Source organism: Camelus ferus, chromosome 30 (assembly GCF_009834535.1).
Source record: "Camelus ferus isolate YT-003-E chromosome 30, BCGSAC_Cfer_1.0, whole genome shotgun sequence".
NCBI lineage: Eukaryota > Metazoa > Chordata > Mammalia > Artiodactyla > Camelidae > Camelus > Camelus ferus.
Window position 1 is genome coordinate 15,090,311 of NC_045725.1, and position 27,498 is coordinate 15,117,808.

General features: G+C 54.2%; 1 protein-coding gene across 9 annotated transcripts in view; it reads left to right on the forward strand.

The window, feature by feature from the left end:
- The window catches only part of CTIF (cap binding complex dependent translation initiation factor), a 286,942-nt gene that overhangs the window by 141,404 nt on the left and 118,040 nt on the right, over nt 1–27,498 (forward strand). For all 9 annotated transcript variants that reach the window (XM_032470569.1, XM_032470568.1, XM_032470576.1 and 6 more), the window contains one exon: nt 10,126–10,202. In XM_032470569.1, the coding sequence (XP_032326460.1) occupies nt 10,126–10,202 (77 nt within the window). The remainder of the gene's footprint in view (nt 1–10,125; nt 10,203–27,498) is intronic.

The window sequence follows — 27,498 nt, forward strand, 5'->3', positions numbered from 1 at the left end:
AATCCTATGTCAGATAATCTCACTTATTCCCGTGATAGACCTCTGAAGTTGGTGTAATTCTTTTTTCTTTCTTTTTTTTGGGGGGGGGTGGTTTTGTTTTGTTTGTGGGGAGGTATTTTATTTTATCTACTTATTTTTAGTAGAAGTACCAGGACTTCATGCATGCCAAGCATGTGCTCAACCATTTGAGCTATACCCTCCCCCTGAAATTGTTAAAATTCTTATTATTGCCATTTCATAGATGAGGAAAATAGAAGCATAGGTAGGGTGGGTATCTATCCAGGCTCCCACAGTAGGTGGCAGTGATGGCTTTTAAACCAAACCAATTGACTCCGATCCCTGCCAGGCAGCCCCAAATCTGAGTTGCTTCAAGAACCTGAGGCTGGCTGTGCAGACTCTGGGACGGGCGCCCTGCTGCTCTTAGGTGCTCCTTTGTCATGGCCCCCTTCCCCATCCCCCCGTGTCCTCAGACCAGCCAGCCTTAGCCCAGCAGTGCAGGGGGCAGGAGAGTGATGGACCCATTCACTCACAGGAGGCCTCAGCGGTGTCTCCGCTCAGCCAAACTCACCTCGGGATCTCAGCATCTCTGGTAGAGGTGTTTGGGGCAGTGGGTTCTTCCCCATGGCCCACGGATGCCCTTGCACTTACTGAATCCTGGCTACGGCCAGTCTGTGTAATGAGCCACACCAGAGTGCATTCAGGAGAGGCAAGAGCAAAACCATCAAAACATGCGACCGAGTGACTTCTGCTGAGGCCCTCGCCTTTCTGATTCTGCTTCTGTTAACTTCAGAGCCTGCCAGCAACTAGTTGCTGGGCATCGCTTCCTCCACACGCTCCTTGAACCTTGGGTGTCCCCCATGTGACTTCCCTCGGTCTGGAGTAATGAAATCACTTCTGTGTCTGTCCTCCTGGCAGCCTGTGGCCTGCTTTAGGACACAGGCAGAATCTGGTTTTTCTGTATCCATGACATACAGTGTCGTCACAGCCCGCATTGGGCATCCCCCTGACTGCTGCAGAGTCGTCCCTCCTCTTCCATCCACTGTTGCTTCTGTTCCCAAGATGGTCTTTGAACTTCCCCAGGTACGTAAAACTATTCACAACTCGCCTGCGTCTCAGGACTGTCACTTCTCCTTAGAGACCAGAGTATGAGAATTGCTTTGTCTTCTCTTGGTTTTTCTTTTGTCTTCTCTTCGAAATTGCTTTATGGGCTTTTCCAGGACTTGGGTCTTATCTGTCATGGACACACCATTAGTTAGAGACCAGGATTCAGGCCGCATGTGTCCAGTCTTGCTCATGCAATTTTTCCAGAGGCTGCAGAGCAAACACTGTGCCTTTCCCGTGGCCACTTGGAGCTCTTGCCTTTCTAGAGCATCTTCCTGCCTCTGGTCTGCAGCAGCAGGAAGGTGTTGCCTTTTTCAGGTCAGCAGCCCGTCCAGGAAACGCCCCTCATTAGGGGAGTGGGGAGCATCTGTCTGCCTCAGTTCCGTTCTCATGTCCCTATGTCAGTGGGCAGCAGGGACACCACCATGAGCCCAGATGGCCTGCATCCTTCTGGCCTCTTGTTCCCGGGCTTGTCACCTGGATGAGACCTTGAGCCACTTAGTCCCATTTGGTCATTGACACAGAGTTACAGTGCATACCCTCCCTACACACACAAACACACACCCTGATTGCAAATGGGAAACTGACAATGGTTGAAAACGCCACATTGTAGTAATTGTTTCCTCCACATTCTACATCATGTAACATAGAAACAGTTCTCTCACATTTTTCTATTGGTTTATAGGCCTGTCCTTTGCATCAGTGTTCTCACCTATTTTTTCCTGTTCATTCAAAAATCATCAAGGAGATGTCATTTGTGTTTGACGTTGCTCCGCGGATCCTCCCTGACATGGCTACGGGCGGGAGGGCGCAGGGCGGTCCCGAGTGCTTTCCAGGACTTCGTGGATATACCAAGATCAGCCGGCACAACACCTGAAGTTGTAGCGTGCTGCATCACTTAGGACTTTTTTGAAACCCAAGTCAAAATATATTTTAAAAGATAAAAAGGGAAATTCATTGGCTCATATCAAAGGAAGGCTTAAGCAGTCATGATGCAGGAGATAGGAAAAGCAAACATTTTCATCCTTATTTTCCACAAGAGGGAGAAGAGGGCTGGATGAGATAACTAACTGCCCAGTGATATCCAAGTTTGGCAGCAGAGCTGGGGCCCAGGTTGCCTAAAGGGTGTGTGAGGTTTATTAGTCAGGACATTTGTCTGTGACAGTGAGACGCCCAACTTGAAAAGGAGGGATGGGTTTTATTAGCTTAATGCATCCAAGGAAGGCCGCAGGTCTGTGCAGACACAGACCCCTGCTGCTGGATGACTGCCGTGGGCTGGCACCCCGAAGACAGCCACGGGCTAAATATTCGTGAGCTAGGCTCCATTAAACCCTGTCCAGAGAGCCTCAGTTAGCCCCCTCTTCTGAAAGAATGTCCAGTTCACCCATGCTTTCAGAGTGGGTGGAGTGTGAGTTCACGTCCAGGGAGCAGGTCGGGGGCTGCTGGAGGGGAGGGGTGGGTGTTGATGGCTCAGAGGCAGCCCCTGCCTCTCTTCCCCGTCTACTTTTATCTGTGTTTTTATATTGGGGTTCCAGCTGAGGTATTGTTTTTAAAAGGGTCTCTGCTGATTAAAACAAAAATAAATTAAAAGAAAAATTAGAAAATCATGAATTTAAACATGGGTTAGCCCACCCGCCCGCCCCCTCCACCCACTTTCTTTCTGAAACAGGTCGGCTTCCCTGAATAGCCGTGCAGCCTAGAGATTCCAGGAATTTTAGAAACATTACCTGTTTGTTTCAGCTTGGACGTGACCCGCACATCCTGCCCACGTGGAGCTTGGTAGGATAACTTCTTAGAAGCTATGAAAAAACATGACGCCAGCAAGAGGAAGGCTCCACTATTGAGACTAACTTATTGTCAGAGGAGCTGTACTTGATATTTTTATGGCCCCTTAAGTTGCCAAGTGTTTGCTGCATACCGTCCGCCCTCGGGATGTCTCCCCAAGTCGGGCTGGAGACGGGGGCCCAGGGAGTCCCAGCTGGCTTAGCCCAAGTCTGTCCTCCCTCTGCGGGGCTCCAGCTCCCTGGGCTTGCCCAGTGGGCACAGCAGAACCAATGTCCAGTTCTTCTGAGCCCCTGTTCACAGGGCTCTCCACTCTGGGTCATCTGGAATTTTCTGGAGAGAAGGAAGCCATTAGTCTCCATGTATTTCAAAGCATTCTTGGGAGTGACAGATGGGGCCAGACACAACCTTGTGAAGCAGAGGAAGGGGCCGTGGTTTCCAGTCTCCAGGAGAGATGGGGGTGGACGGGTGGATCCCTGGAGAGGGCAGGGCTGGGGCCACAGGGATACCTGGTCTCAGGAGACTGGTGTGGGCCCCTCCCACTGCTGCCTCCCCTGGGCCGGATCCTCAGCCCACCTTTCCAGCTCCTGCATCTCCCGGCCGCACCCCCTCCTCCTGCTGCTTGTCCAGGTCTCCCACAGTCCGGAGGGATCTTCGCACAACAGGGAGGGGGGATCTCTTATGTTTGTGTGATACGCTCTCCCTTTGCAAAGAGCAGGTGTGTGTGAGAGAGATAACAGACCTCTGAGATAGTCAGGCCTGGATGATTTGGATCTGACCCGGGTCCGGGGTTAGTAGTCAGAGGTCACAGGTCACGGGAATATCAGGGAAATCTCCCTGGAGGGGAAGGCGGGCCTGGGGTTCCGTGAAGCTGCCGGCCGTGGGACGGAGCTCTGTGGGGCACTTCTAAACCTCATCCTGGGGGATTGAAGGGGAACCAGGCACAGCACAGCCTCACCCCAGCATCCTGTGTCGTGACGAGCAGGGTGAGGTTGGTGCCACGGGCCCCATCCCCTCAAGAGAAAGGACCAGAGGCCTGCCGATGGGGCCAGGGCCATGTCAGAGGTCACAGCAAGCTCACACGGGCAAGAACTCTGCAGGGCAGACATGGGAGGGCATCCAAACCAGTGCCTGGTGACACCAGCTCTCCATCCCTGGGCCGGGTGGCCGGCGCCGTGATCAGTGTCGGGGCCGCCCAGCTGCGGCTCCAGCACGAGTCGGGCTTGCCCTCAGCCACGTCCTCACTTTTGGGGACCAAGAGTGCGTGGCTGGGCACCATGGGGTCAGAGGAAGGACAGGAAAGACCCTGCTCATGCACCCCGTGGTTCCACTTCCACATCTCTGCCCTGGCAATGCAGGCCGAGTGACATCACAGTTGGGACCGTGAGCCTGGGAGGCGGCAGACACCGGCTGCTGCCAACTGGTTGGGCGGCCTTGGGTAACTTCCTGGACTTTACTAAGCCTCTCCTTCCTCTTCTGTAAAAATAGGTTGCTACCACAGTGGAATTACCTGGTGAGCATGTAACTCACAAATTCAACTCTAGTTTGGCAAAGGAAATACAGTGAGAAAAATAACCCTTTTTTAGAGCACAGATGATTTTGCCCCCTCTCCCACTTGAATTCATTCCCTGGGGCTGCCGTAACAAAGGGCCAAAAGGCTGTGGCTTAGAACAACAGCAATTTCTTATCTCCTCGTTCTGGAGGCTGGAAGCCCAAAATCGAGGTGTTGGCAGGACCGTGCTCCCTCTGAAGGTGCTGGAGAGGGACTTGCTCCTGGCCTCTCAGCTTCTGGTATCTTCTTGGCTTGTGGAAGCATAACTCCAGTCTTTACATGGTGTTCTTTTTATAAGAACGCCAAGCATATTGCACTAGGGGCCCACCCCGATTCATTATGTCCTCATCTTAACTCATTACATCTGCAACAACCCTGTTTCCAAATCAGGTCATCCCAAGGTACTGGGGCCTAGGACTTCAGTGTGTGACTGGAGTCGGTGTGCAGGGGACATAGTTCAACCCACTACACCACCCAGTGGACCCTGGGCTGAGGGAGAAGGATGCGTGGGGGGGTGACCCTTCCCGCTTTCACCGTCTCCACAGTCCACAGCCGCGGGGTGGGCACATCTCAGCCCCGTGTGAGCAATGCATGCAGATGCGGGACTTCTACGCGGTGAGGCCCCCGAGTGCGTGTGGGCAGCCTCACCTGGCCAGTGGGGGTGGAGGCCCTGACGGACCCTGGCGGTGCTGGGAGCCTGCAGCTCCCCTGGGTCTGCAGGAAAGCAGGTGATGCGGTGAGAGGCGGGGACAGTGGACACACATGGGCCTGGCCCGCCCCGCTCACTGACTTCGGCATCTCAGCCCTGGGGCCCTGTCTGGGGAGTCCGCGAGGTGAAGAGTGTGGGGCGTGTGGCCCCCTGTGAAGCCAGGAGCTCCTCCTGCACCTGCCACTGCCACCACCACTCCCATTGATATTTCTATCCAGAGACCTTATTTAGTGGAAGTTCCACCAAAATTAGGCTCTTGTCCTCTTCTTCCCCCTTTTCCTTTTTGTCTCTCCTTCAGCAGGTACTTAGTTAACACCTCCTTGAGCCACGCACCCTTCCAGTGCTGGGCGTACAGTGGTCCATGAGCCAGGTGGGTCCCTGCCCTCTTGGGACTCACCTTGTTGGGGTGAGGTATGGGACCGAGGGGCTGTCCTCGCAGCAGCCCAGCCTGGGACCCAGGTCGAGGGGGTCACCTGATGGCTGGGGAGCAGCGGTAGCAGCAAGTGCATCTTTCCAGCCTCAAGTCTCCTTCTCTCAGGAAGTCCTCCCTGCTCCCTCCCGTCTCCTGGGCCCTCCAGGTGTGCTGGAGGGTGGGGCTGGGCCAGGAAGCATGGTCCCTGAGCCCCGGACTCCCCTGCCTGCTCTGTAGGAATTTGAATCTCTCATCTCAAATAGACCAGAAGAGTGGTGAAGGCAGAGACCTGGGCACCATCCTAAGCTGTTGGTTTGATGGGGGCTGGAAGACCCCTCCAGACAAAGTGTCTGGAACAGAGCCTGGCATTCCACCATTGGAGCAGCCCCTGTGGATTTACAGCCAAAAAGGTTTTAGAACAGTGCGGGCATGGGGTTGGTAGTGTTCAATCACCAGGGAGAATCAGATGGACTCAGAATATCCTGTGACATCTGGGGTCTGGAAAGACCGCTCTGGGAGTAACGAGCGGGGGCTGCTGAGGGAGCCAGTGAGGAAGGCGATTGGGCGGGCCCAGGGCTGTGGATGCATGGCGGGGGAGTGTATTAGCTTCCTAGGGCTGCCATAACAGAGTGCCACCAACTAGGTGACTTAAAGCAACAGAAATTTGCAGTCTCAAGTTCTAAAGGCTGGAAGTCTGCAGTCAAGGTGTCTTCAGGGCCGCACTCCCTCTGGAACCTCTAGGGAAGGATCCTTGCCTCTCCTGGCTTCTGGTGGCTGCCAGCAATCCGTGCCTTTCCTTGGCTTGAAGCCGCATCGCTGCAAACACTGCCTCCATTTGTACATGGCCTTCTTCCTTGTGTCTCTGTGTCCAAATTTCCTTCTTCTTACAAGGACATCAGTCACTGGATTTAGGGCATGACATCTGAACTTGATCATATGCACAAAGACCCTATTTCCAAGTCAGGTCACCTCCACAGGGACTCAGGGTTAGGACTCCAGCTGATCTTTTGGGGGCTCACAGTTCTACTCACTGCAGGGGTGAAGAGGACTATACAGATGGCACCACGCTAGTTGCTGTGGTCAGGATCACCCGCCCTGGTCCTCGGAGCACCCCGGTGCCTCCGTCTCCTCCCACGGTGCCAAGCGTGTCTCCACTCACTCCGCTCATGACGCTGGCGTTGTTGGCCTGCAGGTTGAGGATATAACACACCTTCTTCTCCCTTGTGCTCCTGTCCCACCCTTACACTCAGCTCAAGTACCACCCCTGGTGAAGGCCTCCCTGACCTCCAACAGAGGTCCTCATTCCTTCCTCGGGGCTGCCGGAGGCACAGCTCTACCATGCTGCACGGCATTGTTTGTTTATGTCCGCCTGAGCTCCTGGGGCTGGGACGGGGTCTCTTCATTCTGGAATTTTCCATCTGATGCACCTGACACATAGTGGGCCTTCAGAGGTGGTTGGGTGAAGAAGAATCAAGGATGGTCAGGTGGGTGGGTGGATTGATGGATGGATGGCAAGGAGCAGAGGGGTCTTCCCTGCCCACCCTCAGCCCCGCTGCTCTCGCCTCTCCATCCTGCCTTGTTCTGCTCTGTAGCGTTTTTCATCGTTTATCAGATTATCTGTCTATTTGTTTGTCATCTCTCTCCTTTCACTGGAAGGTGTGCTCTATAGGAACAAGCTTTTTGCTGTTGCTTTTTCACTACTCTATCTGCAGTTTCTAAAACAACAGTATTTATAGGATGTGTGGGTAGAGGGATGGGTGGCTGGACGTGTAGGGGGAGGGGAGCCTGTGGCTCGGAGGACACACATCACTCTTGTCACAGAGTCGGCCGGTCTCAGCACCACCAGGCACACGTGCTGCCTTGCTCAGTGTGCTTATATTGCCCTCCCTCCCCCTGCCCTCACCCCCAGACCCAAGATATGCTTGTTTGCAGCTGTCATCTCAGGGCAAGGCCCTTGCACTCCCAGCCTGGGACCAGCAGCTCTGCTGCGCCTGCCTTTAATCCTCCGTAAACACCTACTGTCCCAGGCAGCGAGGTGTTAGCCTCAGACGGCCCCGGAAGGGGCAGGTTTTACATAACGTGTTTCTACAACCAGAGCAGTGACGCGCTGCCCCACAGTGCTGCATCTTAGACCAGCGCTGACCTCTGGGACAGGGTGTGTGTGTGTGTTTCACGTGTACTCTGCCCAAGCTGCACGCTGAAGGAGTATTGTCTTCCCTCCCTCCCTCCCTGGAGAGGCTTGGTTTATATCATCTACTTGTCTCCCAGGGCCACTTAGTTACTGAAAGTGGTCAGAGGTTAGACAGAGCGAGGACTACAGCCAGGTCTCAGAGCTGAAGGGAGAACGGTCCCCGTGCGGGGAGTCTAGTGGAGAAAGAGCAGGCAGGGCCTGAGTGGTCCAGGGTGATGCTGCAGAAGCTCACCTGACGGTGGCTGACAAAACACACGAACCAACTGAGGCGCACAGAGGTCAGGTCATCTACTCAAAGTCATAATCATCAAGAGGAAGAGGCAGGAGCTGACCGTTCCGTGTAGCTCCAGAGCCCAGGCCTTTAACTACTATGATGTTTTCTCTACGTACACACATACATGTATAGTCATTTGGAGGAGGTGGATGGATGGACACAGAGGTCACAGCAGTGGCTTCATTAGAAGCCCCAAGCGGTCCCGCATGCCTACGGGGCCACACTGAGTCCGGGCAGAGAGCTGGGACTCCCTGCCGAGGGTGGATCACAAGGGTACCTCCCCACCATGGCTGCCATGTGTGGGGGAGGAGGCCAGGATGCAGGTCAGAGCCCAGGACTCTTGTGGTGGGGACAGGGGAAGCCGACACCTTCTGGGCTCATGGAAGGCCAAGCCTTGGGGACAGCTCCCTCAGTCCGGCCTCCAATCCAGCTTCCTTCCATTGTCTCCGCAGGGCACGCCCAGTGTGTTCCTGCAGTGACCTGAGGCCAGGAGGGAGGGAAGGGGCCAGCCCAGAGCTGAGTCGGGGTGGGAGAGGGGAAATGAGAGGGGAAGACTTGGTGTTTTTCCTTGTTTGTGTTTTGTATTAAAGAAAGCAAATAATATCCTTTGAGAAAACCATTAAACAAAGCACATCCTAAGTCTGCAGAGACCCATTGTGATGCCTGAACCCGGAATTCATTCATGCTTTCTTGGCCAGATTGTTGGAGGCAAGACACAGGGTGTGAGGGAAGGGCTAATATTATGAGTTTTGAAATGTGCCATTCCCTCCCTGGACTCAATGGAGTCTGGGCCAAGCGTCCAAAAGGCCAAGATCCCTGCATCCTCCTGAGCCCATTGTCCTCCCTGGGCCCCCCGACTCTGGCCCCTTGGCTGGGGGTAAGCCTGGAGAAGGCACCTCAGCGGGACTCTCCACCGTGGACCCCAGATCCAGAGGGCTGCACATGCCTTCACCACAGAGGGTCAGTGCCTCAGTCTCCCTGTCTGTAAAGTGGGCAGTGGGGGGAAGGGTGCTAAATGGACTCTCCCTGACCCGTCTCCAGCTCACTGGGCCCTGCCACACCCTCTGACCCTGTATGTGCCCAGGGCCCTAAGGGTGGCATGGGGGTCACACTCAGGCTGTGGACTTTGTGACAGGACGTGTACCCAGCTGTCCCAGGCCCAAGCCAGACCACCTCCTCCTCTCAGACCTCCAGGCCTAGGCACCCTCGACCCTTCCTCCCACACCCCAAGCCTGCCCATAATGGAATGACAGTGCTCTCCCATGTCCCACCAGAACATACTTTTTTGTGGGGAGGGAAATGGTAAGAAGAGAGCTGGCCATCAGCCCAACTTGTGCAAACAGTTCTGCCTGCAGCCCGGCGTGTGCGGGACCAGCCCTGCATTATAGGTAGGGGGTCTCTCTCCAACCTCGATGCAGATATGTACATAGCTGTTACCATGACGACAGTATGCAGAAGACCACCCTTAGGATTTTCCCAGTTTAAAGTTTAAAAAGGCATGTAGCTATTTGCTTGTTTCCCCTAAATACGCCCCCAGGAGTGTAAGTAATGAGGATCCTGGGTAAAAATTGTACGGGGCATCCTGGACTAGGATGAGGAGACCTGAGTCCTAACACGCTCCCTCTGCACGAGGCTCAGGGCTTGCAAGGAGGTTGCATCTCCTTGGTCCTCTCAACAGCTCGGAGAAGATATTGACTTTCCCATGGTGTTAGGAAGCTTGATGTTAGAGAAGACACTTGTCCCCCATCACACAGCCAGTGAACACAGGATCGAATTCTCTTGCTAATTCTCTGTAAGACCTTGAAATTGCTCATCCACCTCTCTGGCCTTGAGTGTTCTCGTATGTAATTTGAGTGACTGGATATGACAAAAATCTAAGGTCCCCTTTGTGTCCCCACTCTTCTTTGGTTCTGTAATTCCAGCCTCATCACCTGGTGGAAAATTCACTAACTCTAGCATTCTCCATTTTTCAGTCTGGACTTGGTGGTCAGAGTCTAGAATTTCCAGGCTCAACTTTGTGTTGTTGTAGTTTGTTCAGACCCAGAAGTTCTTCGCTGTCTTTCAGAAGTGACTAACGATCCCCTCTTCCTCCCCGACCATGCAGGGCTACCACCCAATGCCCCACGAAGTGGAGATCGCGCACACGAAGAAGTTGTTCCGAAGGAGAAGAAACGATCGAAGGTAGGAGAGACTCCGTTGCAAACTCTGGGTTTTCTTTTCCTGTCGGCCTTTTGTAGCTGCAGTTCTAGCCTGTGTTTTGCTTTTCCCAGTCACCAGCCGATACCCGTGAGATGAAGTAGGCATGGTGGTGTTGGTGACCAGGGGCAGAGGTGGCTGTCCTTCTCTTGGTTAGCCCCAGGATTGGACCCCTTTAGGAGTCCAGGGCAGGTTTTGCAGTTCAGGAGAAGAAAAGCTCTTTGCACTGACTGCACAGACACAGTTGCGGTCCTCCAGGGACCTAGGACCTGGCTGATGTGTGTTTTGAAACATGGCCTCCAGGAGGCTCTGGAGCTCACAGTTCCAGAATATCTGTCTGTCCTCCGCCTAGGCCCTGGGAGCTGTGCCTGGCCCGTGCTGGGCTCTGCTGTGACAGGAACACACAGATCAGCAACTGCGTGTGCTGCTTCTCTCGAATGCCTTGCGGGGGTTCACTTAAACTAAGACTGGAATCAGAATCTCCTCTGGGATGCAGAGGGCTGGGTAACAGGGGTCAGAAAATGTGGCCAAGGTGGCCCTGGATAAGAACAAACAACTGAAGCTGGGTTCTAGGAGTCGGAGCCTTTGTGCCCTTAAAGGCTGTCTGACGTTGAAAGGTCTTCAAGGTGTATTTAGATGGAAAACTCCAGGTGCAGAACGATGTTTCAGTATGAGGCCATTTGTGCTAAAGCAGAGTTAGAGTATTTTTGGTTTTGGATTCTTTTTGGTTTTTGTGTTTTTTTGCTTGAATGTGCATAAATGATTTCTGGATGGAAATATAAGAAGAGGGAGGGAGGAAGGAAGAAAAAGAGGGAAGGAAGGGAGGGAGGGAAGGAAAGAAAGGCTTCTGCCTGAAAAATTAAGATGAGGTTCTCTTCTATAGGGAATTTCTTCTTAGATAAAGGTGGTGGCTGGTGGTTTTGCCTTTAATGAACAGAGAATGTTCTCAGGGAGCCAAAATACAGCCAAGCCAACATCCTGGCTCAGAAAACTAGACTAGAAGTGCCCAGTCCTGTGCAGCCTCCTTGAGACCAGGCTGACCAGGGTCCCTGATCCCGCCCTTCACATGTGGGCCCTGGAGTGCTGGCTGGTGGCCACAACTCAGGGTGGGTGAAGAACCAGGGGACCAGGCCCCCAGGACATCTCATCATTAGCTGGTGGATTTAGTGGGACTGAAACGTCCCCAGAAGACAGTGAGTGTACAGCCATCTGGGAGAAAGGCCATCCCGGCTTAGAAACCAATCACCGAGCACTTTTTCTGTAGCTGCATCAAAAGGGGAAACTGAGCAGGGAGAGTGGGACCAAGCCTGTTCGTGGTCTGACCAGAGCGTGGTCACTGCACTGTGTGTGCTGCCTTTTTGCTCTGCAGCCTCATAGAGCCTAATACTTGGTTTCTGGGGTCCCTGCAGGAAGAAGTAGGGAGCGCCCCCTAAAGGAGGAATGGGGTTCACCAGGGACTAGGGAGGTGTCCAGAAGAACAGAGGCTCGGTGTCGCTCCTCCCCGTCCCGTGGTCCCCAGAGCGTGCGTGCAGGTGTGGGGAGTCCCCAAGCTTCAAGGAAAAGCCACCCTCTGGGCCCAGGCAAGGGCAGGCTGCTCTCAGCGCCCTGATCAGCCACCTCTCCGCTTGTGGGCCAGGTCGCCTCACTCAGCAGGAGCCCCCGGACAGTGCAGGTCTCCGGAAAGCAGCGGCGTGACCCAGGAATGTAGGAAGAGGAGCGGAACACGCAGGCACCGGGAAGCTGACCTTCCGCTGAGCCGCGCTCGTGTTAACAAACCCCCGGTTAAGTCAGCGCACCTCGCAAAGGATGTGGACCCGGGAATGGGTCCAAAGCAAGGCAATAAAGATGATTAAAAGGATGGAAAGTATGTCCTGTGAGCAGAGGCTAACGGGATGGGGCCAGGGAAGAGGAGGCTGTAGGGAAAGATCGTTCATGCCAGTAAACTGGAAGATTTATACAGAGCCCTGAGGAGTGGCTGCCCCATATTCCCCAGGACCCAAACCAGAGAAAATCAGCTGAAATGAAAGGAGAGAGTGTTCCTCTGGACCAAAGACGGGCTCAGGGAACAAACATCTTGACTATCAGGGGCTCACACTGCAATTCAGGGCAGCAGAAGCGCGATGAGCCAGTGGCGTGTGCCAGGCGGGGCCCCCACCTTTATTCACGATCTGGAATACAGTGCAGCCAATGCTTGGCCATCATGGAGTCCCCAGGGAATGGGGACTTTCAGGAGAAGAGCGGGCAGCAGATAGTTTGAGGACCTCATTGTCTGAAAGCAAGAAGCCAGCACCAGGGGCCTCCCAAGCCCTTCTGGGTGGAGCACGTGATTCTGACGTCCCAGGAACGGCTGCAGAATATCATCAGGTCGACCTTGACATTCCCAGCTGATGATGGGCGGTCACATCCCTGCTAAACCCCAAAACTTTGTACTTGACCCTGATAGTGAACTTTTGTACAGCAGGTTAAGCTTCCTAGTAGTGGGGTTTCAACCACACTGAGAGAGGTTTGCCTTCCCTGGGTGGCAGAAGGGGAGGGGACCAGACTCCACTTTGGTGGCAGAGAGCACAGCCAGCATCTCTCTGGCTCAAGCCTCTTTTCTCTCCCCCTCTGCTGCAAGGGAGAGAAGGCCCTATTTCCCCTTTTAACAGATGGAATAACTGAGGCAGGGGACACAAGCCAAACTGTTCAGCTAAGAAGCGGCGGAGCTGAGCTCATCTCTGCTGACGCTGGTTCTCAGCCCTTGCAGCTCCACAACCTCAGGTGCACCTCTGACCCAGAAAAGGCCAACAGCAGGGAGCTGGTGGGTGCACGATCAGCTGAGGCTCGGGTGCCCAGGAGGGGAAGTGAGCTGTTCCATCCCCCTGGTGGCTCTGAGGCTCTCCTGGAAGGCCTGCAGGGGTGACTGGACTTGGTGTCTGATAGCTGCAAATTCCTGGCAATACGGACCTGAAGCTGCTGCGGGTCTGTTACCCCACAGCCTGGAGCAGGAATTTCTGAACTAGGGTCTAGAGCCCTCGTCTGTATCCTAGTCCCCAGCGGCCTCTTGAGTGTGCCCTGACTGCTTTTACTTTCCAGTTGTTGAACCCTGAGCTGTATGCCCCGGAATTAATTAGATGCCAGATGTGAATCCTACCTCTTCTACTCGCTGACTGTGATTCAGGCAGATCACTTTCTGTCTTGAAAACTCTATTTCCTGTTCTGTAAAATGGGTTCACTAACCGGGAAGCTTGACAAGCTCATCCTTGGAAGGCACTGGGAAATGGTCTTAACATCAGCCCACCCTTTAGATCAGAGAAGAATCCGAGGTGCTCAGAAAACTCTGTACAGACCGAGGATGTCTGCAGCCAGGAGCGGGGGTGGGCTGTCAACCCAGATCCCTATGAGTGCTGGGTTTGCTTGTGAACACAGGGAGCCTTTCTTGCGTTGCCTCCAGGGGCAGGGCACCTGGGATCAGTTGTTCCCTTTCGGGGATCAACTTTTGGGGAAGCTCTGCCCCGACTGCCAGGACTGGTAGGGAAGGAGGGCCCCTCTCAAGCAGCCTTCCGCAGACTCTGCTCTCAGATTCCATGGGCTGCTTCCAGGGCCTCTGTGACTAAAACTGAGTTGTGGGTATCTTTTCCTCATTCTGCAGAAAAGAGTTAAGCTCGTGCACAGTGCAAAGGTTTTCTCCTTTAAATGTTCTCAAAACATGGACAACTGGTAACCGCTTATTTATTTTGGGAAACTAGTCAAAGGTGTTTGCTGATCTCAGGCAAAATTATGAACTTCATGATATGAATGTGATAAATGAGTATTTCATGCATTCCTGGAAGAGCAACATGCCTCTGGGTGTCTGTCCCCACCCGAGCCAGAGAGCTGCTGACTGGAGGGGGAGCCGCTGAGGATCGCCTCCTACCAAGCTCCCTCCCCACTGGACGCAGGGCAGAGGAGCAAACGCTGGAGGCCTGAGTCCTGGCCACGCCACTGACCCTCTGCCCGTGTTGACCTTGAGGGAAGGCTCACCTCCGGGGGCTGCAGGGGTCTTCTCTACTCCCCCAGCCCCACTGTATTTGAAGAGATGAACAGCTGAGGCAGGGAGAGAAAGTCATGGTCTGTGTTCCCTGGGGAGCAGAGTCTGGGATGGAGATCAGGAGGCAGCGCACTTACTAAGGAGCGCCCTTAGGGTCAACAGGCAGACAGGAAGGGAGAGGGGGCTGGACTGGGCAGGGGGAGGAGGTGAGCTGCAGTGCAGTCTGGGTGGGGAGTCCTGATTCTATGGGGGCTTCTGAAGTTGGGGTGACTCTTTAGAGTTGTCCCAAGATGGAGAGAAGGGGCAGGTCTTCGCATCCCAACGTCTGCTCTAGTCATCAGATGGGGACTGCTGTGACTTTGGGCTGGCCGCTGTCCATCCCAGGCAATTTCTGTAAGGCTGACCACTGAGGACTGTCTGCCACAGGGGGTGAGTGCGTTGTTCCTGAAGCGGGACCTGGGTGCACGTCTCAGCGAACACCCCAGTGAAGCACTCCTTAACTCTCCAGCGAGGACTGAGGGAGCAGTGCTCAGCGTGACATTTGGTGCTGTGGGGAAACAGAGAAGTGCCAGGTGTGGTCCCTGCTCTCAAAGGCCTGAGGTGGAGCTTGCACACTGGCTTCAGCAGCCACCAGAACGTGGTGTGCAATGATGTGGCATCCACAGATTTACTCAAGGAGGTTCAGAGAAAGGAGCCAGTGGGGGTGGTGATGGAACGCTTCCTGGAGGAGGCAGACATTGAACTAGCCATGAGTCCTGAGGAGGATTTGGGAGGGGGATGGGAGGACATTAGAGTGAGAGGACTGTGAAAGCGTCAGTGAGACAGGTGTGGGGGCCAGGGATTCCCACTGCCCCAGAAGTCACCCCCACAAAGCTCCCTAGAAGCAGAGCCAGATGGGCAGAGCTCACAGCAGCTGCTACCCCCAACTGAACTAAAGAGAAGGAAAACTCCAGGCTCCTGATGGGCCCCAACCCAGACTGTTAGAAGTCTCCAGAGCTGGCCTCCTAGCAGTGAGAGTGGGGAAGCTAATGGAGGCACCAGCGGTCCATCGGCTGATGCCCGTGTGACTAGGGAGACAGGAGAGCCGTTCTCCAAATTAATTTGTTTCATTAAGCAAGGTCTCAGAACAGTTAATTTATTCCATGTGCAAAGCAGATTTGAAAACAGGAAAAGAATGCCACGGTCCTCCCCAGCTAGTGTCAGATGGCGCTGCTGGGCGAGAGGCAGGAGAGCGAGCCATTCCCACATCTCTGAATGCCACCCCCTCCCTGGGTCCCCAGATGGTGCAGTCGGGCCACATCCTGGATGCTGCAGGGTGAGCAGAGCCGCCAGCAGCTCCTGCGGCCTCTGTCCTATGATTGACCATGACTGTCCTCTAACTGTACGACCAATTAGCAATCTCGCCCCTCCTTCCCTTCCTCTGCAGCCACGTGCCCAAATGCTCCCTGGGTGCCAGGCTCTTTCCCTAGGGCCAGCATTAGTGTCAGCTATCAGATGTGATTTTGCAAGCTCTCTGTGACATCATCTAGGTCACTGATAAAAATGAACAGGACATCTGGAATTAATGGTGATGGCTAGGCAACTTCGGGAATGTACTAAAAATCCTGAATTGTGTAATTTAGAAGGGTGGATTTTGTGGTATGTGAATTATATCTCAATTTTCTTTTAAGTTTTTTTTTTTTTAAATGGATCAGGCAGGTCCCAGGATGGAGTGATGTGGCAAGCCCCCGGAAACACTCCCGGCATCTTGATGTTTGCAGGACTCCAGCAGTGTATTGGGATAGTCACCCTTTCAAAAAAGGACGTAGATTTGGTCTGGCCCCGTCTTGGTCCGTGTGACTCTGTGCTAGCTATGAGTAGTAACATCTTCTCTTCCAAATCACCTGCTTGGGGATCTCTATGGGAGAGATGCTATCTGTGTTTTTCTGACTTACAAAAATTGGAACTGTATATGCACAGCTGCAGTGTCTAGCACCTTGTTCCTCAGGATCGTCAGGGGCCGTTGGTGGCCTCGCGGGGAGAGCTCTCTCTTTCTGAGCCGTGTTGCTTCATCTCTTAAACAAGGAGAGGAGCCCGCAGAGTGCCCGTCTCTCTCCCGTGACTTCCTCCAGGGCTCTCAGCATCATACTGACGGTGCTCTAGGTGGGTCTGCCTTTCCTGGCCCAACACGAGTTCTCCGACGGAAGGCAGACCTTTCTCTTAGCGGCTCCCTTCACTTGCCATCATCCTCCTGTCAGCAGCCTCATGCTTGCCTCCTCCTTCTCACTCTAAATACAAACATTTAATTTAGAATTGTCGTTAACGCTTGTTAAGCTCACTGTCTGACACGCTCTTTGATGGCCATCACTGGTTATGGGAGACCCCTCATTCCCTTCTGAAGTCCACCTTACCCCTCCTCCTCTTCATGCCTGGCTCCCGGGCAGAGACCCTGGGCGATGCCACTGCTGCCTCCGGACCTGTCTCTGAGTCACAGTTACTTTCTGGAACTTGCTGTTCCCTTTGGCACCTCACATCACTCCTGCAGTCATGGAGCCCTTCATCTATGAAGATGACTAAGCCCCAGGTCTTGTCCGCCAGGAACTGATCAGGAATTAGTCTAGTTCAGAGTCCTAGGTCCATCCATCAGCTCATTCACGAGTCGTTAAGGTAGCCCTTTTGGAAATACAGTCGATCCTCATTACTTCTTAGATTCCATATTGTAAACTTGCCCCCTCATTAAAATGTGTTTGTGGCCCTAAATCAATACAGTGTTTTCACAGTCACTCATGGACACGCCCAGGGTAGGGGGGGAACTTGAGTCGCCCAACACACAGGTGACTCTCTGCTTCCTTGCTCCAGCTCTCCTGTCGTGAACAAGTGTCCTTCTCACCATCTGTTTAATGCCGTGTGTTTTCCATTGATGTGCTTTTATTGGTGAATTTGCTGTTTCAGATGGCCCCCAAGCATAGTGCTGAAGTGCTGTCTAGTGTTCCTAAGAGCAAGAGGCTGGGATGTGCCTTCTGGAGAAATATGTGTATTAGATAAGCTTCATTCTAGCCAGAGTCAGTGCTGTTGGCGACAAGTTCAGTGTTAGTGAATCGACAATGTATATTACATAGTGTCTTTAAACCAAAGCACACATAAAGCGAGGTTATGTATTGATCAACTGGAGAAAACATTGTGACCAGAGGCTCGCAGGGACCTCACCCTGTCTTCCTCCTGGGAGCAGTGGTTCTGCAGTTGCTGATTCAGTGTGCACAGGATAGTTACATAGTTACATAGAATGTAACACCGTGAATGATGAGAAAGGACTGTGCTTGCCCTTTAAGACAGGAGGAGAGATGCTGAAGATACAGGACTATGTTGTAAGTGCTGGGGTTTTAGGCCTGAGTAATTTATCTTGCTCTCCTGCGGGTAGCAGAGATGGCAGGACAGAAGAAAGGAGCAGGGGACACTTCCTCCGCGGTCGTCACCTGGCTTGGGTTTCACAGGCCGGACCACTGCTTCATTTGCCCCGTCCCAAAGCCCCCCGACTGCTCAGCCCTGCAGTGACCATCATTGTCATCCTGTCATCAGGAGCCCAGGGGACAGCGAGACAGATTACACTCCCGTTGCCCGCGGTTTGTCTTTATATCGCAGCAAGGAAATTGCCCTCATTAAGCCCCTGCTAAAGATAGATAAGAAAATGGGACAGGCAAACCCCCACCTGGCAGGCAGCCCTGTCAGATTCTAAGCAAAATGAGTCAGATAGGAATTATTTTTAGGCTCCTTCTCCTCCTCCCCCACGCCCACCCCCAAACGAGCTCTCTCGAAAAGAAGAACAGCTCATTTCTTGAAGCCAGGTGTCCAGGTCTGTGTGTGGTTGACATGAAGGCCCTGGTACGCCTAGAGAAGACCCCTGCCTTTGTACAGATAGTAATGGCCCAATCATCCTCTGAGCAACGCCCGCCTCACCCGGCACTGCTGGGCGGAACAGGCTGCCCAGAGGACCCTGCAGGCTGGCCCACAATGCTCTCGTTCCTGCCCCTCCTTCCTGGCACGTGCTCCGTGCTCAGAACCTGCTCACGGCATCACACTTCATGGGAAAGTAAACCAGCCCCTCTGAGGTCCCTCTCCCGGGGAAGCACCAGCACGTCCTTGGGCCCAGGACCCGCGTCCGTGCGTGGCCATGGTGTGCGTTTTGGCAGAGCTCCCAGTGCCAGGCCTGCCCGCCCTGGCAGTGGGCACCTCCCAGCCCGTGCCTGCCGCTGGGAAGCTGAGTGCGGCTCCTTGTTTTTCCTCTGCTCCTTTTTCCAGCTATTAGGATTCGTTCAGACCTCTTGAGCCCTAGATGGCAAAGGAGGAAGACCTGGGCCAAGGAAGCTGACTGAAGAGGAGGCGGGGCACATGCCTCGGGGCCTGGAGAGCAGGAGAGATGCTGACTAGGAAAGTGGTCGTATAGAGAGCGATGTTCTGTCTCCTGGGTCTGTGCTGGGGACGGGAGGTAGCATGGACACCAGGAGCCAGCCACCCGAGCTGGTCTAGTTACTTCCCTGCAGAAGTCTTAGCCTCTCTTCTTCTGAAATGCTGGACATTTGGGACTGGCTCCCAAATGTTAACCCGCAACCCTCTCGCCGTTGCTGGAGCAGATGGAAACAGACAATTCCAAGGGCCCCTTTGCTGGGGACACCCTGCATGGTGGGCCCCGAGGCCAGGGCCAGGCTCACTTGCCATCAGGATCAACTCATCCCTCACCGGCCAGGGGCTCTTGAGATGACAAGGACCCCAGCCAAGCTCATTCTTCTATTGTCCCCAAGGACATTAACATGCAGCCCGCAGGGATGCAGGTAGATGGTGTGCGATGGCAGGTACACGAGAAGGCCCAGGACCCTGCCCGGCTCTAAGTACGGAGGCTGAGGCCCCTCTGCCCAGCGTTCACTTCTGGGTCCCCTCCGTCCTGGCCAGCGTGCCAGGGCGGAAAGAGCGCTGGGCCGGCGGCTGTGGCGTCTGGGGTTCCCTCCTTGTGTGGCCCAAGGCAGTTTCCTCACATTTTGGAGCCCGTGGTTTTCTCAGCTATAAAATGGGGTTTCTGATTTCAGTGCTCAAATGTATTAGGGAGAGTGCAGGGCTAAAGATGACAAAGAACTCTTCCCAGGAATATTCCATTCCTTATCTGTGGGCTGGAAAGACAGAGATGCTCCCCGGGCCTGCTGGGGCTTTCAGTGCAAATAGCTAGCCTCCCTTGTGTCTTTAACCCAGCCCATTCACCCTCTCCAAAAAGTTCCAGAAATCTGGGCCATGTCTGCTACTCCTATGTACATCTTTTGGGACCAAATCTGGTCTAAGTCTGCACCCTGGGCACCCAGCGGTGCCTGGCCAAGCCTTCACACTCCCAGCAATCTGGCTGCCTGAGATGGGACACTGCATGCAACCACCTTACCCACAGGGTGGGCAGTGCGTTGCATTGGTTCTGGGACCCTTTTTGATGGGCCACCAGGCAAGCCTGGCCCACCCTGAGTCGTGCCCGGCAGTCACTCAGTGATTTAACAGGCACTTCCAGAATGCTCACTAGGTTCAGACATGCTAAACCTTTTACAGTTATCAGCTCATATAATCTTTGCAACAACCCTAGGACAGAGATGCTGTTTTTATTTCCATTTCACAGATGAGGAAAGTAACTTGCACAGAGAAGTGGAGTAACTCCCTTCAAGTCACAGAGCTGGGAAGTTGCTGAGCTGGACTGCAAACTCAAACAGCCCAGCTGCAGAGCCTGGGCCCCTAACCAGTTCTCTGCTGGAAAACTTCTCTCTGTCCCCTCTTCAGCACGCTCGGCCTCCTGTGGACACCCATGATTAAGCCCCTGATTAACTCAGAGCCAGAGGCAGTAAAGGCAGCCCGGGGCGGGGGTAGGGGGCGCTCTTTTCACAAGGCCTGGGGACTGGAGGCTAGGGCATCGTTTAAAGGAATGAACAAATGAAGAGGTTTCAGACAAGACCCACCAGACGGGGTCGCCCACCCTCTGCCCTCTGCGCCCCTGCACCAGGTTAGTCACGCCGGTAGATCCCTTCCCTGGTCCGGGTGACTCACGCGTGGACATATTTAGGAAGTTCCTGCAATAGCCCAGAGATTTCCCAGGTTGAGGGGGCCCCACCTGGTGAGAGGCCAGAGGAAGGGCGCTGTGAGTCCCAGGACGGTGGGCAGCTGTCTGGGGAGGACAGTCTCGAGGGGCAGAGCTCCCCCCAGCCCCAGGAGGGTGAGCTAGGCCACGAGGGTGCCCTCCACGCCCCCGGGCTCCCCAGCAAGGACGGGAGCACAGGTTTTAAAAATACCAAAGAGCCTTCCTGCCTGGGTCAGCGTTTACCCTGAGCTCCGAGAGTTATTTCTGTGTCTTCCCAGTAATTTAATTTTAGCCATTTATTCCAATGTGTGTGTTTTTTGGGGAAGCCAAGGTGGCCTCTATTATGGTTTGCAGTATTTTGGGAGGCCCTGGTTTCCAGAAGTGATGCAGGGGCTCAATTAGGCAAGACATCGGCAAACAGGATTAAAATAACTCCCGAACACAGGCCCGTGGGTCCCCGGGGGCGATGCCTGTGCTCAGACCCCCGGGGGGAACGAAGACCAAGGTGTCCTCTGCGTGCCCAGGGTCATCTCTGAGGTGGCAGTTTGTGTCATTGTCTCCAGCTCTCCGAGCACCTGCAGGCATCGTTTCAAAATGCAGAGTGGGTGGAGCTGCCGAAGACGGACAGCCGAGCGAGGGGAGCAGACAGGCCCACACCAGTGGCAAGTTCAGTAGGTCCAGCTTGTAGGCGGATGCACAAATCCACCAGCAATTTATGGGAGGCTTAAAACTTAGTCACTCACCCTTCACATTGCAGAGGGTTTTGGAGGAAGTCTTAAACAGCAGTCAAATAGGCCTTCAGAACCCCCCCCCCCCCCCCCCGCCATTGCCGGCTATTCCAGACCCGCCCCCACAACCCACCCAAGACGAGCCCGCCCCACCCCGGATGCCCCCCCCCCCCTCCTTCTAACGCACTGCCCTCGCTCACTGCGCTCCCGACGCCAGTCTTCCCTCAGTTCCCTGACCAGGCCGGGCTCAGTCCTGCCTGCGCGTGACCCACCCCTCTGCTTGGGTTCTTCCTCGCCTGGCTCTGGCCGTGCTGCCCCCTCTCTCGTGTTGCCCCTCACCGTCCAAGCTCTTTTTTGTCCTCCCTTGATCCTCTCCTGACCTTCCCCCATGGTTGCTAGAAGAGCTGTCCCCGCCACGCCCGAGTTCCCTGGCTCACCTGGAGCAGGTGCAGCAGCTGAGGGATTCAGGGACCGGCCGGGGCGGGGGGGCGGGGCGCGAGCATGAAGGACACTCACTGGTGTGTGGGAGGGCCAGCCCGTCTCCTGAGTCACCTCTCCAGGTGAGCACCCGAGCCCGCATCGTCTGTGGCTCGCCCCTCCCTCAGGAATACCGCTGCCCTTCAGCTGTCTTCAAACTCATCTTTTCAGCTTAAGGGGAGCATGCTGTGGACAGAGGATCCAATTTCAGGCTTTCCCTTTATCGGGGTTGACACTGAACTTGGGAAAGATGTGTGTAGATTCAAAAAGATGAGAAATATGTTTAGGGAGAAATAAGTACTACATGGGGCTGTGTGCGTGTCTGTGTGCCCGAGTGGCCACAGCAGACGCATGCCCCAGCCTGGCTCGGTGCGTCAGAGAGCAGATGGTCACCCTGAGCAGGAAACCTGGTGCCTCTGAACTGTGAGCTGTGGCCAGGCCTGTGAAAGGCTGGGCAGGGCCCAAGGTGGGACAAGCAGAGGGCAGGTTTCTGACTTTGCCTTGATGATCCAGAAGGCTGGCACATAGTCAGGAGTGGGGTGGGGAAGGTAATCTTTAGGACCTCTCCAGGCAGGGCCCAAGGGAGGCCAGCCCCCTCCCAAGGAGCCTTCTGACTTCGGTCCCGGGCGCCCTGTCCTGGCTGAAGCTCTAGTTCTGTACATTGACCTTGACCTTGGTGCTTACTCTGCATGCGATTAGGGAAACCATCTCGGCCTCCTCATCTTCCCCACCTCCCCCTCCTCTCAAGCCGTTCCTTGTGTATCCAGTTTGACCTCTCTTGCATCTCATCTCATGAACTGGGGTGTCAGGAGTCAGTCTAGCCTTAACGGGTAACCCAAGGCAGGTCACTTTGTATTTTCATGGGAGCCTTTAGTGATGACCCAGAGTTAAGAGAATGACCTTGTGCTGAGAGTTTGGGGCACACTTGGGTGTGCTGACTTGTCTAGACTTGGTTTGGGTCGTCTTGCTAGAAGTGGAGCCTCCAAGGCATGACTTCACCTCTCTGAGACATGCTTCTCGTCTACAAAATAGGACATCTGCCTTCTATGGCTCCTTTGCAATTCCAATGTGATGATGCTCTGAAAATAGGTAAAATATCGAGGGCTGCTCAAACGTGAGGACTTACTGCCTGCATGTGTTTGTGGAATATTCATCTGTGTTTATAGCTGTGTGTGTGTGTGAGAGAGAGACAGACTGCTTTAGGGACTCTGCCAGTTATTTCCAATGATGGTTTGCTGGACACAGAGCTTGGCTTCCATGTTTGTATTGGTTATCCATTGCTGCATAACAAATTACTCCAAAACTTAGAGCTTCAGACAGCAAAGTTATTATCTCACACAATTTCCACGGGTCAGGAACCCAGGAGCAGCTCAACTGGGTGGTTCTGGCTCAGGGTCTCTTTTGAGATTTTGGACGAGGTGTTGGCAGAGACTGTGATCACCTGAAGACTTGATTCAGATGGGACTGGAAGATCCACTTTCGAGCTCACTGACGTGGTTGTTGGCAGGCCCTAGTTCCTCACTGGCTGTTGGCCGGAGGCTTCATTTCCTTGCAATGTGGGCCTCTCCGTAGGGTGCTCATGACAGAACGAGTGGAGAGAAAGAAGCTGTCAGGTCTTTTGTAGCCTAATCTCAAAAGTGAAATACCATACTTCCTGCCATATTCTGTTGGTCAACACAGACTAACCCTGGTACTGTGTCGGAAGGGACTAAGAAGGGTGTGAATGCCAGTGGGTAGGGACCATTGGGGGCCATCTTCATCTGTTTCTAGTTCCTTCCTGTGTCTTTTTTTTTTCCCTTCCATTTTACACGGTCTAGTAAAAGACACTAATAGCTTAGAATGGGTTGAGGGTTTTTTGTGTTTTTCTCTTTTCTGGTTCAACTTCAGATCTTTCCAAGAATGCCTTCCTTGTCCTCTCCTCCCCTGTCCACTGGTACCCTCCCTGTCCATGGCTCCTGCCTACAGGGGAGCACAAGTTAGAATGTTTCCTCCCTGGGGAAGGTTTTAAACCAGAGGATACTCTTGTCTGACGTTTGGGATGCACCTGTCCTCCAGGGGTCCAGCAGGTAATACCAGGAAAAGGGAACTTCCCATGACACACACACACTCACATACATGCTCTCTCTCACACTCACTTACACTCATTTTCCCCTAAACTCTATAATCACGATGGTTATAAAAGGTTGTGCTTTAGTTGGAAGCATATTGAAATACTTGAATCCATCAGACACTGACAGGAGAGGCTTCCTTGGGTAGGAGACGGAAGAATACAAATACTAACAACACAAGTCAAGGTGTCTTACATGGCCTTTCTCATGCTTTCCCTGGAGCAGGCCTGGGAGGCAGAGAAGATGGATTTCGTGGCCCCGAATATATAAGAGTATATATAATACACATATAAGAGTAATGTAGGTGAAACCCAGAGAGGCTGCATGATCTGCTCAAGACCTTGCAAAATGGAGACTGGTCTCAGACATCGGAATATCCAGATTCTTGCCATGGGATCCTAGAACGTTGGCCCTGTGCAGGGGGACATGCGCTCCTTTTTCACCTTCTGCAGGATAAATGGTGATCCCAGGTCATCTGCCTACATGGGTGAGGGTGATCCTGCCTACGATAGAAGACCACATGCTGTCAGGGTTCAGAACAGTGAGCGGAGGAGCAACATCCCTGAGAACTAAAACAGCTGTGATGGGTGTGCTGAGAGGCTGTGAGGGACCACACAGTGGGGACGGGCAAAGGGGACCCCCCTCTTCCATCTGTTCCTTCCAGTCCACCCAGAGGCTCTTCGCCCTCCTTTCTCAAAGCATCACTGGGAGCACTTCAGGAGGCTCTGGCTCCAGATGGAGTCCCTGGAATGAAGTGACAGTGAACCCCTTTTGCCTCTAGTTGTGCTGTCCAGCACACAAGCCGTCGTGGTTATTCAGGTTAGTTAAAGTTGAGCAGAGTTAGAATTTCAGTTCTGCAGTCACACTGGCCACATTTCAAGTGCTCAGTAGCAACATGTAGCTAACGGTTACCGCACTGGACAGATAAAGACCATCTCCATCCTCCCAGGAGGACCTGTTAAATGGCCCTGGTCTACAGAAACTCCCGGGTCCTGGAGAGCCAGGCATGGGGTTGGAGGGGAGGAGAGCAGATTGGAGTGGAAGATTCTGAGGGTCTGGAAGGGACCCTGAGAGCAGAAGGAAGGAGCTGAAAGGGAAAAGTGTTCCTTGAGTAAAGCATCCCCTACTCCTCTGTGGGGCTTAGGAAGGGTCTGCCCCTCCCTCGTCTGTGTCTGGGAATGAGGGTCAGTGCCCACCCTGCTGGGGTCCAAAGCCTACAGGGGCCACCAGAACTGCTGAGAATAGTGCAGCCTCCCCTAGACCTGTAGGGGGCATCACCGAGAGGTCTGTGTAGAGCCCTCCTGGGTGATTGGGGCAGAGCCCTGGGCAGAGGGAGAGACACCAGAAGTTTCTGCAGAAAGGGAGTGCCTGTCCCCACTGTTGGCTCCCAGCCCTCTGTCCTTGACTAGAACTCCATTATCCATCTCATTCCCAGAGAACTCCCAGCACAAACCATGCCTCCAACAGTTCTTCCCAGGCTCCATTCAGGGCACTGGTAAGGGCTTGATTTGTTCTGTTAAGCGAAGGGGTGAGTAGATGGGTGAAGATTCTTCAAATCAGATCTTATATGGAAACTAAATATATACCAACCAAAGTAGACCGCCTCTGTTTTGATCAGGTTGGGTCTAGAAACTCACCTGTCCTCACTGCCGCTGTCCCTTTGTCCCCACTGGTGTAAAGTAAGTTACTAAAGCTGCTCTGTGTGGAGCGCCCCCTGTGCTGACTGGGTCAGTGGGCAGCTGCCTTTCCCCATAAAGTACTGGGGAGAAAAGCTGAAAGCTTCACGGGCCATGTGGTCTCGGTCACCACTGCCCCTCTGTGACTCCGCATTGTAGGGCAAAAGCAGTCACTGACAATATGCAAACAAACAAGAAGGGTGGTGTTCCCGCAACACGTCATTCACAAAAACAGCTGCTGGCTGGATTCAGCCCATAGGCCGTCGTTTGCAAATCCCTGATCTAGACTGTCACGACAACACCGAAGAGAAGGAAATTTCTGTTTACGCCTTCCGGCTGAGAAGGCCAAGGTGCAGCAATGTGAGGTCACCTCCCCGCCTCTGCTCTCACCGGCCTCTTGGGGCAGATCCAGGCTGTCTGGCCTGAGGTCACAGCCCCTGTCCCTCCACCTTGCCTGGGATGGAGCATCTACCCAGGGTGGCCCCAGGACGGAGGTAGCAGGAAGCCAGAAGAGAGGTCCCGTGAGGCGGCGGGCTGTCCTACCCCATCCCCGCAGCGTGCTCTGGTTCGTGAAGACGGTACTGCCATTCTCAGAGAAGCACGCCTCAGGGCTGGGTGCTTGCTTGAGCTCTGCTCTGCTAAGCCTCACACATCCTGTTGGACAGAAGTCCCTGGAGATGCATTTGGATGTGGAGGCTGCAGAAGGCCGGGCTGAAGGCTGCCATGGGAGACCTTGGGATACGGACGACCAAGGAGTAGCCACTGATGCCTAATGGCACTTGGAAGGCTCTGGGAAAGATAGTGTCCCCTGCCTCCCTGCAGCTACTGAGGCAGGACTTGGGAAGGCAGAAGGTGGGAGGGGAAGGAGGGCCAGCAGGGCAGTGCACAGATGGGACAGGTCTTGCCTCCACAACTGGGCTGGCCAGCCGGCCCAGACCCTGCCCTGCATGGGGCTCTGCCATGCCCACCATGGGGCAGCCACCACCCAGAGCTGACGCAGCAGCCCAGAGCACCCACAGGCTAAGAGCAGTCTCTTGCTCTTAGTGGCCTGTCTTTGAGCAACCCCTTCTGGACACAAAGCTTCCCATCTACCGTCTACGATCTCTCAGGTCATAGCCTCTCCCGCAGATAACCTGGCCCAGCCAGCAGAGCGCTGTCCCTGCTACGCCCGCTGCAGCCCTCCAGCCGTGCTGCGGACACAGGGCTGCCCAGCACTTGGCCAGAACCCCCACCCAGGGAGTAGACAAGGGGAGGCGCTCACTAATCTGAGCAACCGTCCGGGGACTTTATTTAGCTTGGTGTCTGCGGAAGAGGCATGGTGAACTCTCTGTAGATGTACGACCTACACAGAAGCCCACCTGTCCTCACCACCGCACAGTATGAGTGAATGTGATTTTGAGAGACATTGGGGTCCTGTTGCCTGAACTTCCATTAGTGAGTTCCCACCTCATTGGGGTTTAAAAATTGACATTCCCTGAAGTCCTTTCCAAATGGTAGCTTCCTGGAGGAGGTATATCCCCAGGCTCTGGGACACCTTCCTGAGATTGACTTTGTCAAGTTTGTGGATTACAGATAGGGGAGGGGGACAAAGGGGGATGGCATGGGGTGGGCGAGGTGGGGGTGGGCTTGAAGTCCCAGCTTGGTTGCCTGAAGATTGTGTCTCAGCCCTGCCGCCCCTTTTGGGAGTGGCGGCCTCCCGCTTGCAGTAAATCCCTCAGACCCCACCCAGCCTGGGTAGTTGAAATGGGACTAGCTGGGCTCTTTGCCAACCACTGCCATCCTGGGGGAGCCAGCCGAGAGCAGGGTGAGGGGAGGGGCTCTCTGGTGAGTGACAGAGCCGTGCCCAAGCCCCAGGGAGCACCCTGCAGTTAAGAAGGGTCGGGGGGAGTACTAGGGACACAGATGGCCTGGTGGGGTCTCGGGTCCCCGTCAGCTCTGCTGCCAGGGTCAGGTTGTACCAGCTTCCGTGGAGTGCTTCTGGGTGAGTGTTTAGACCATGCTGCAGAGGGCTGAGCTGGCCCATTCCACCACAGAGCAACTGGGAGTGTTGAGACCGAAGAAAGTTCTGTCTGCCCAAGGTTTTTCATTGTGTAAGAGCAGCATTGTTAAAGAAGACAGCTGCCCCCATCTCCTTCAGGCTCCCATGGGGGCCCTCCTAGCCCTGCTTGGCCAACAGACCCTCCAGCCCACCCTAACTCCCCCCGGAA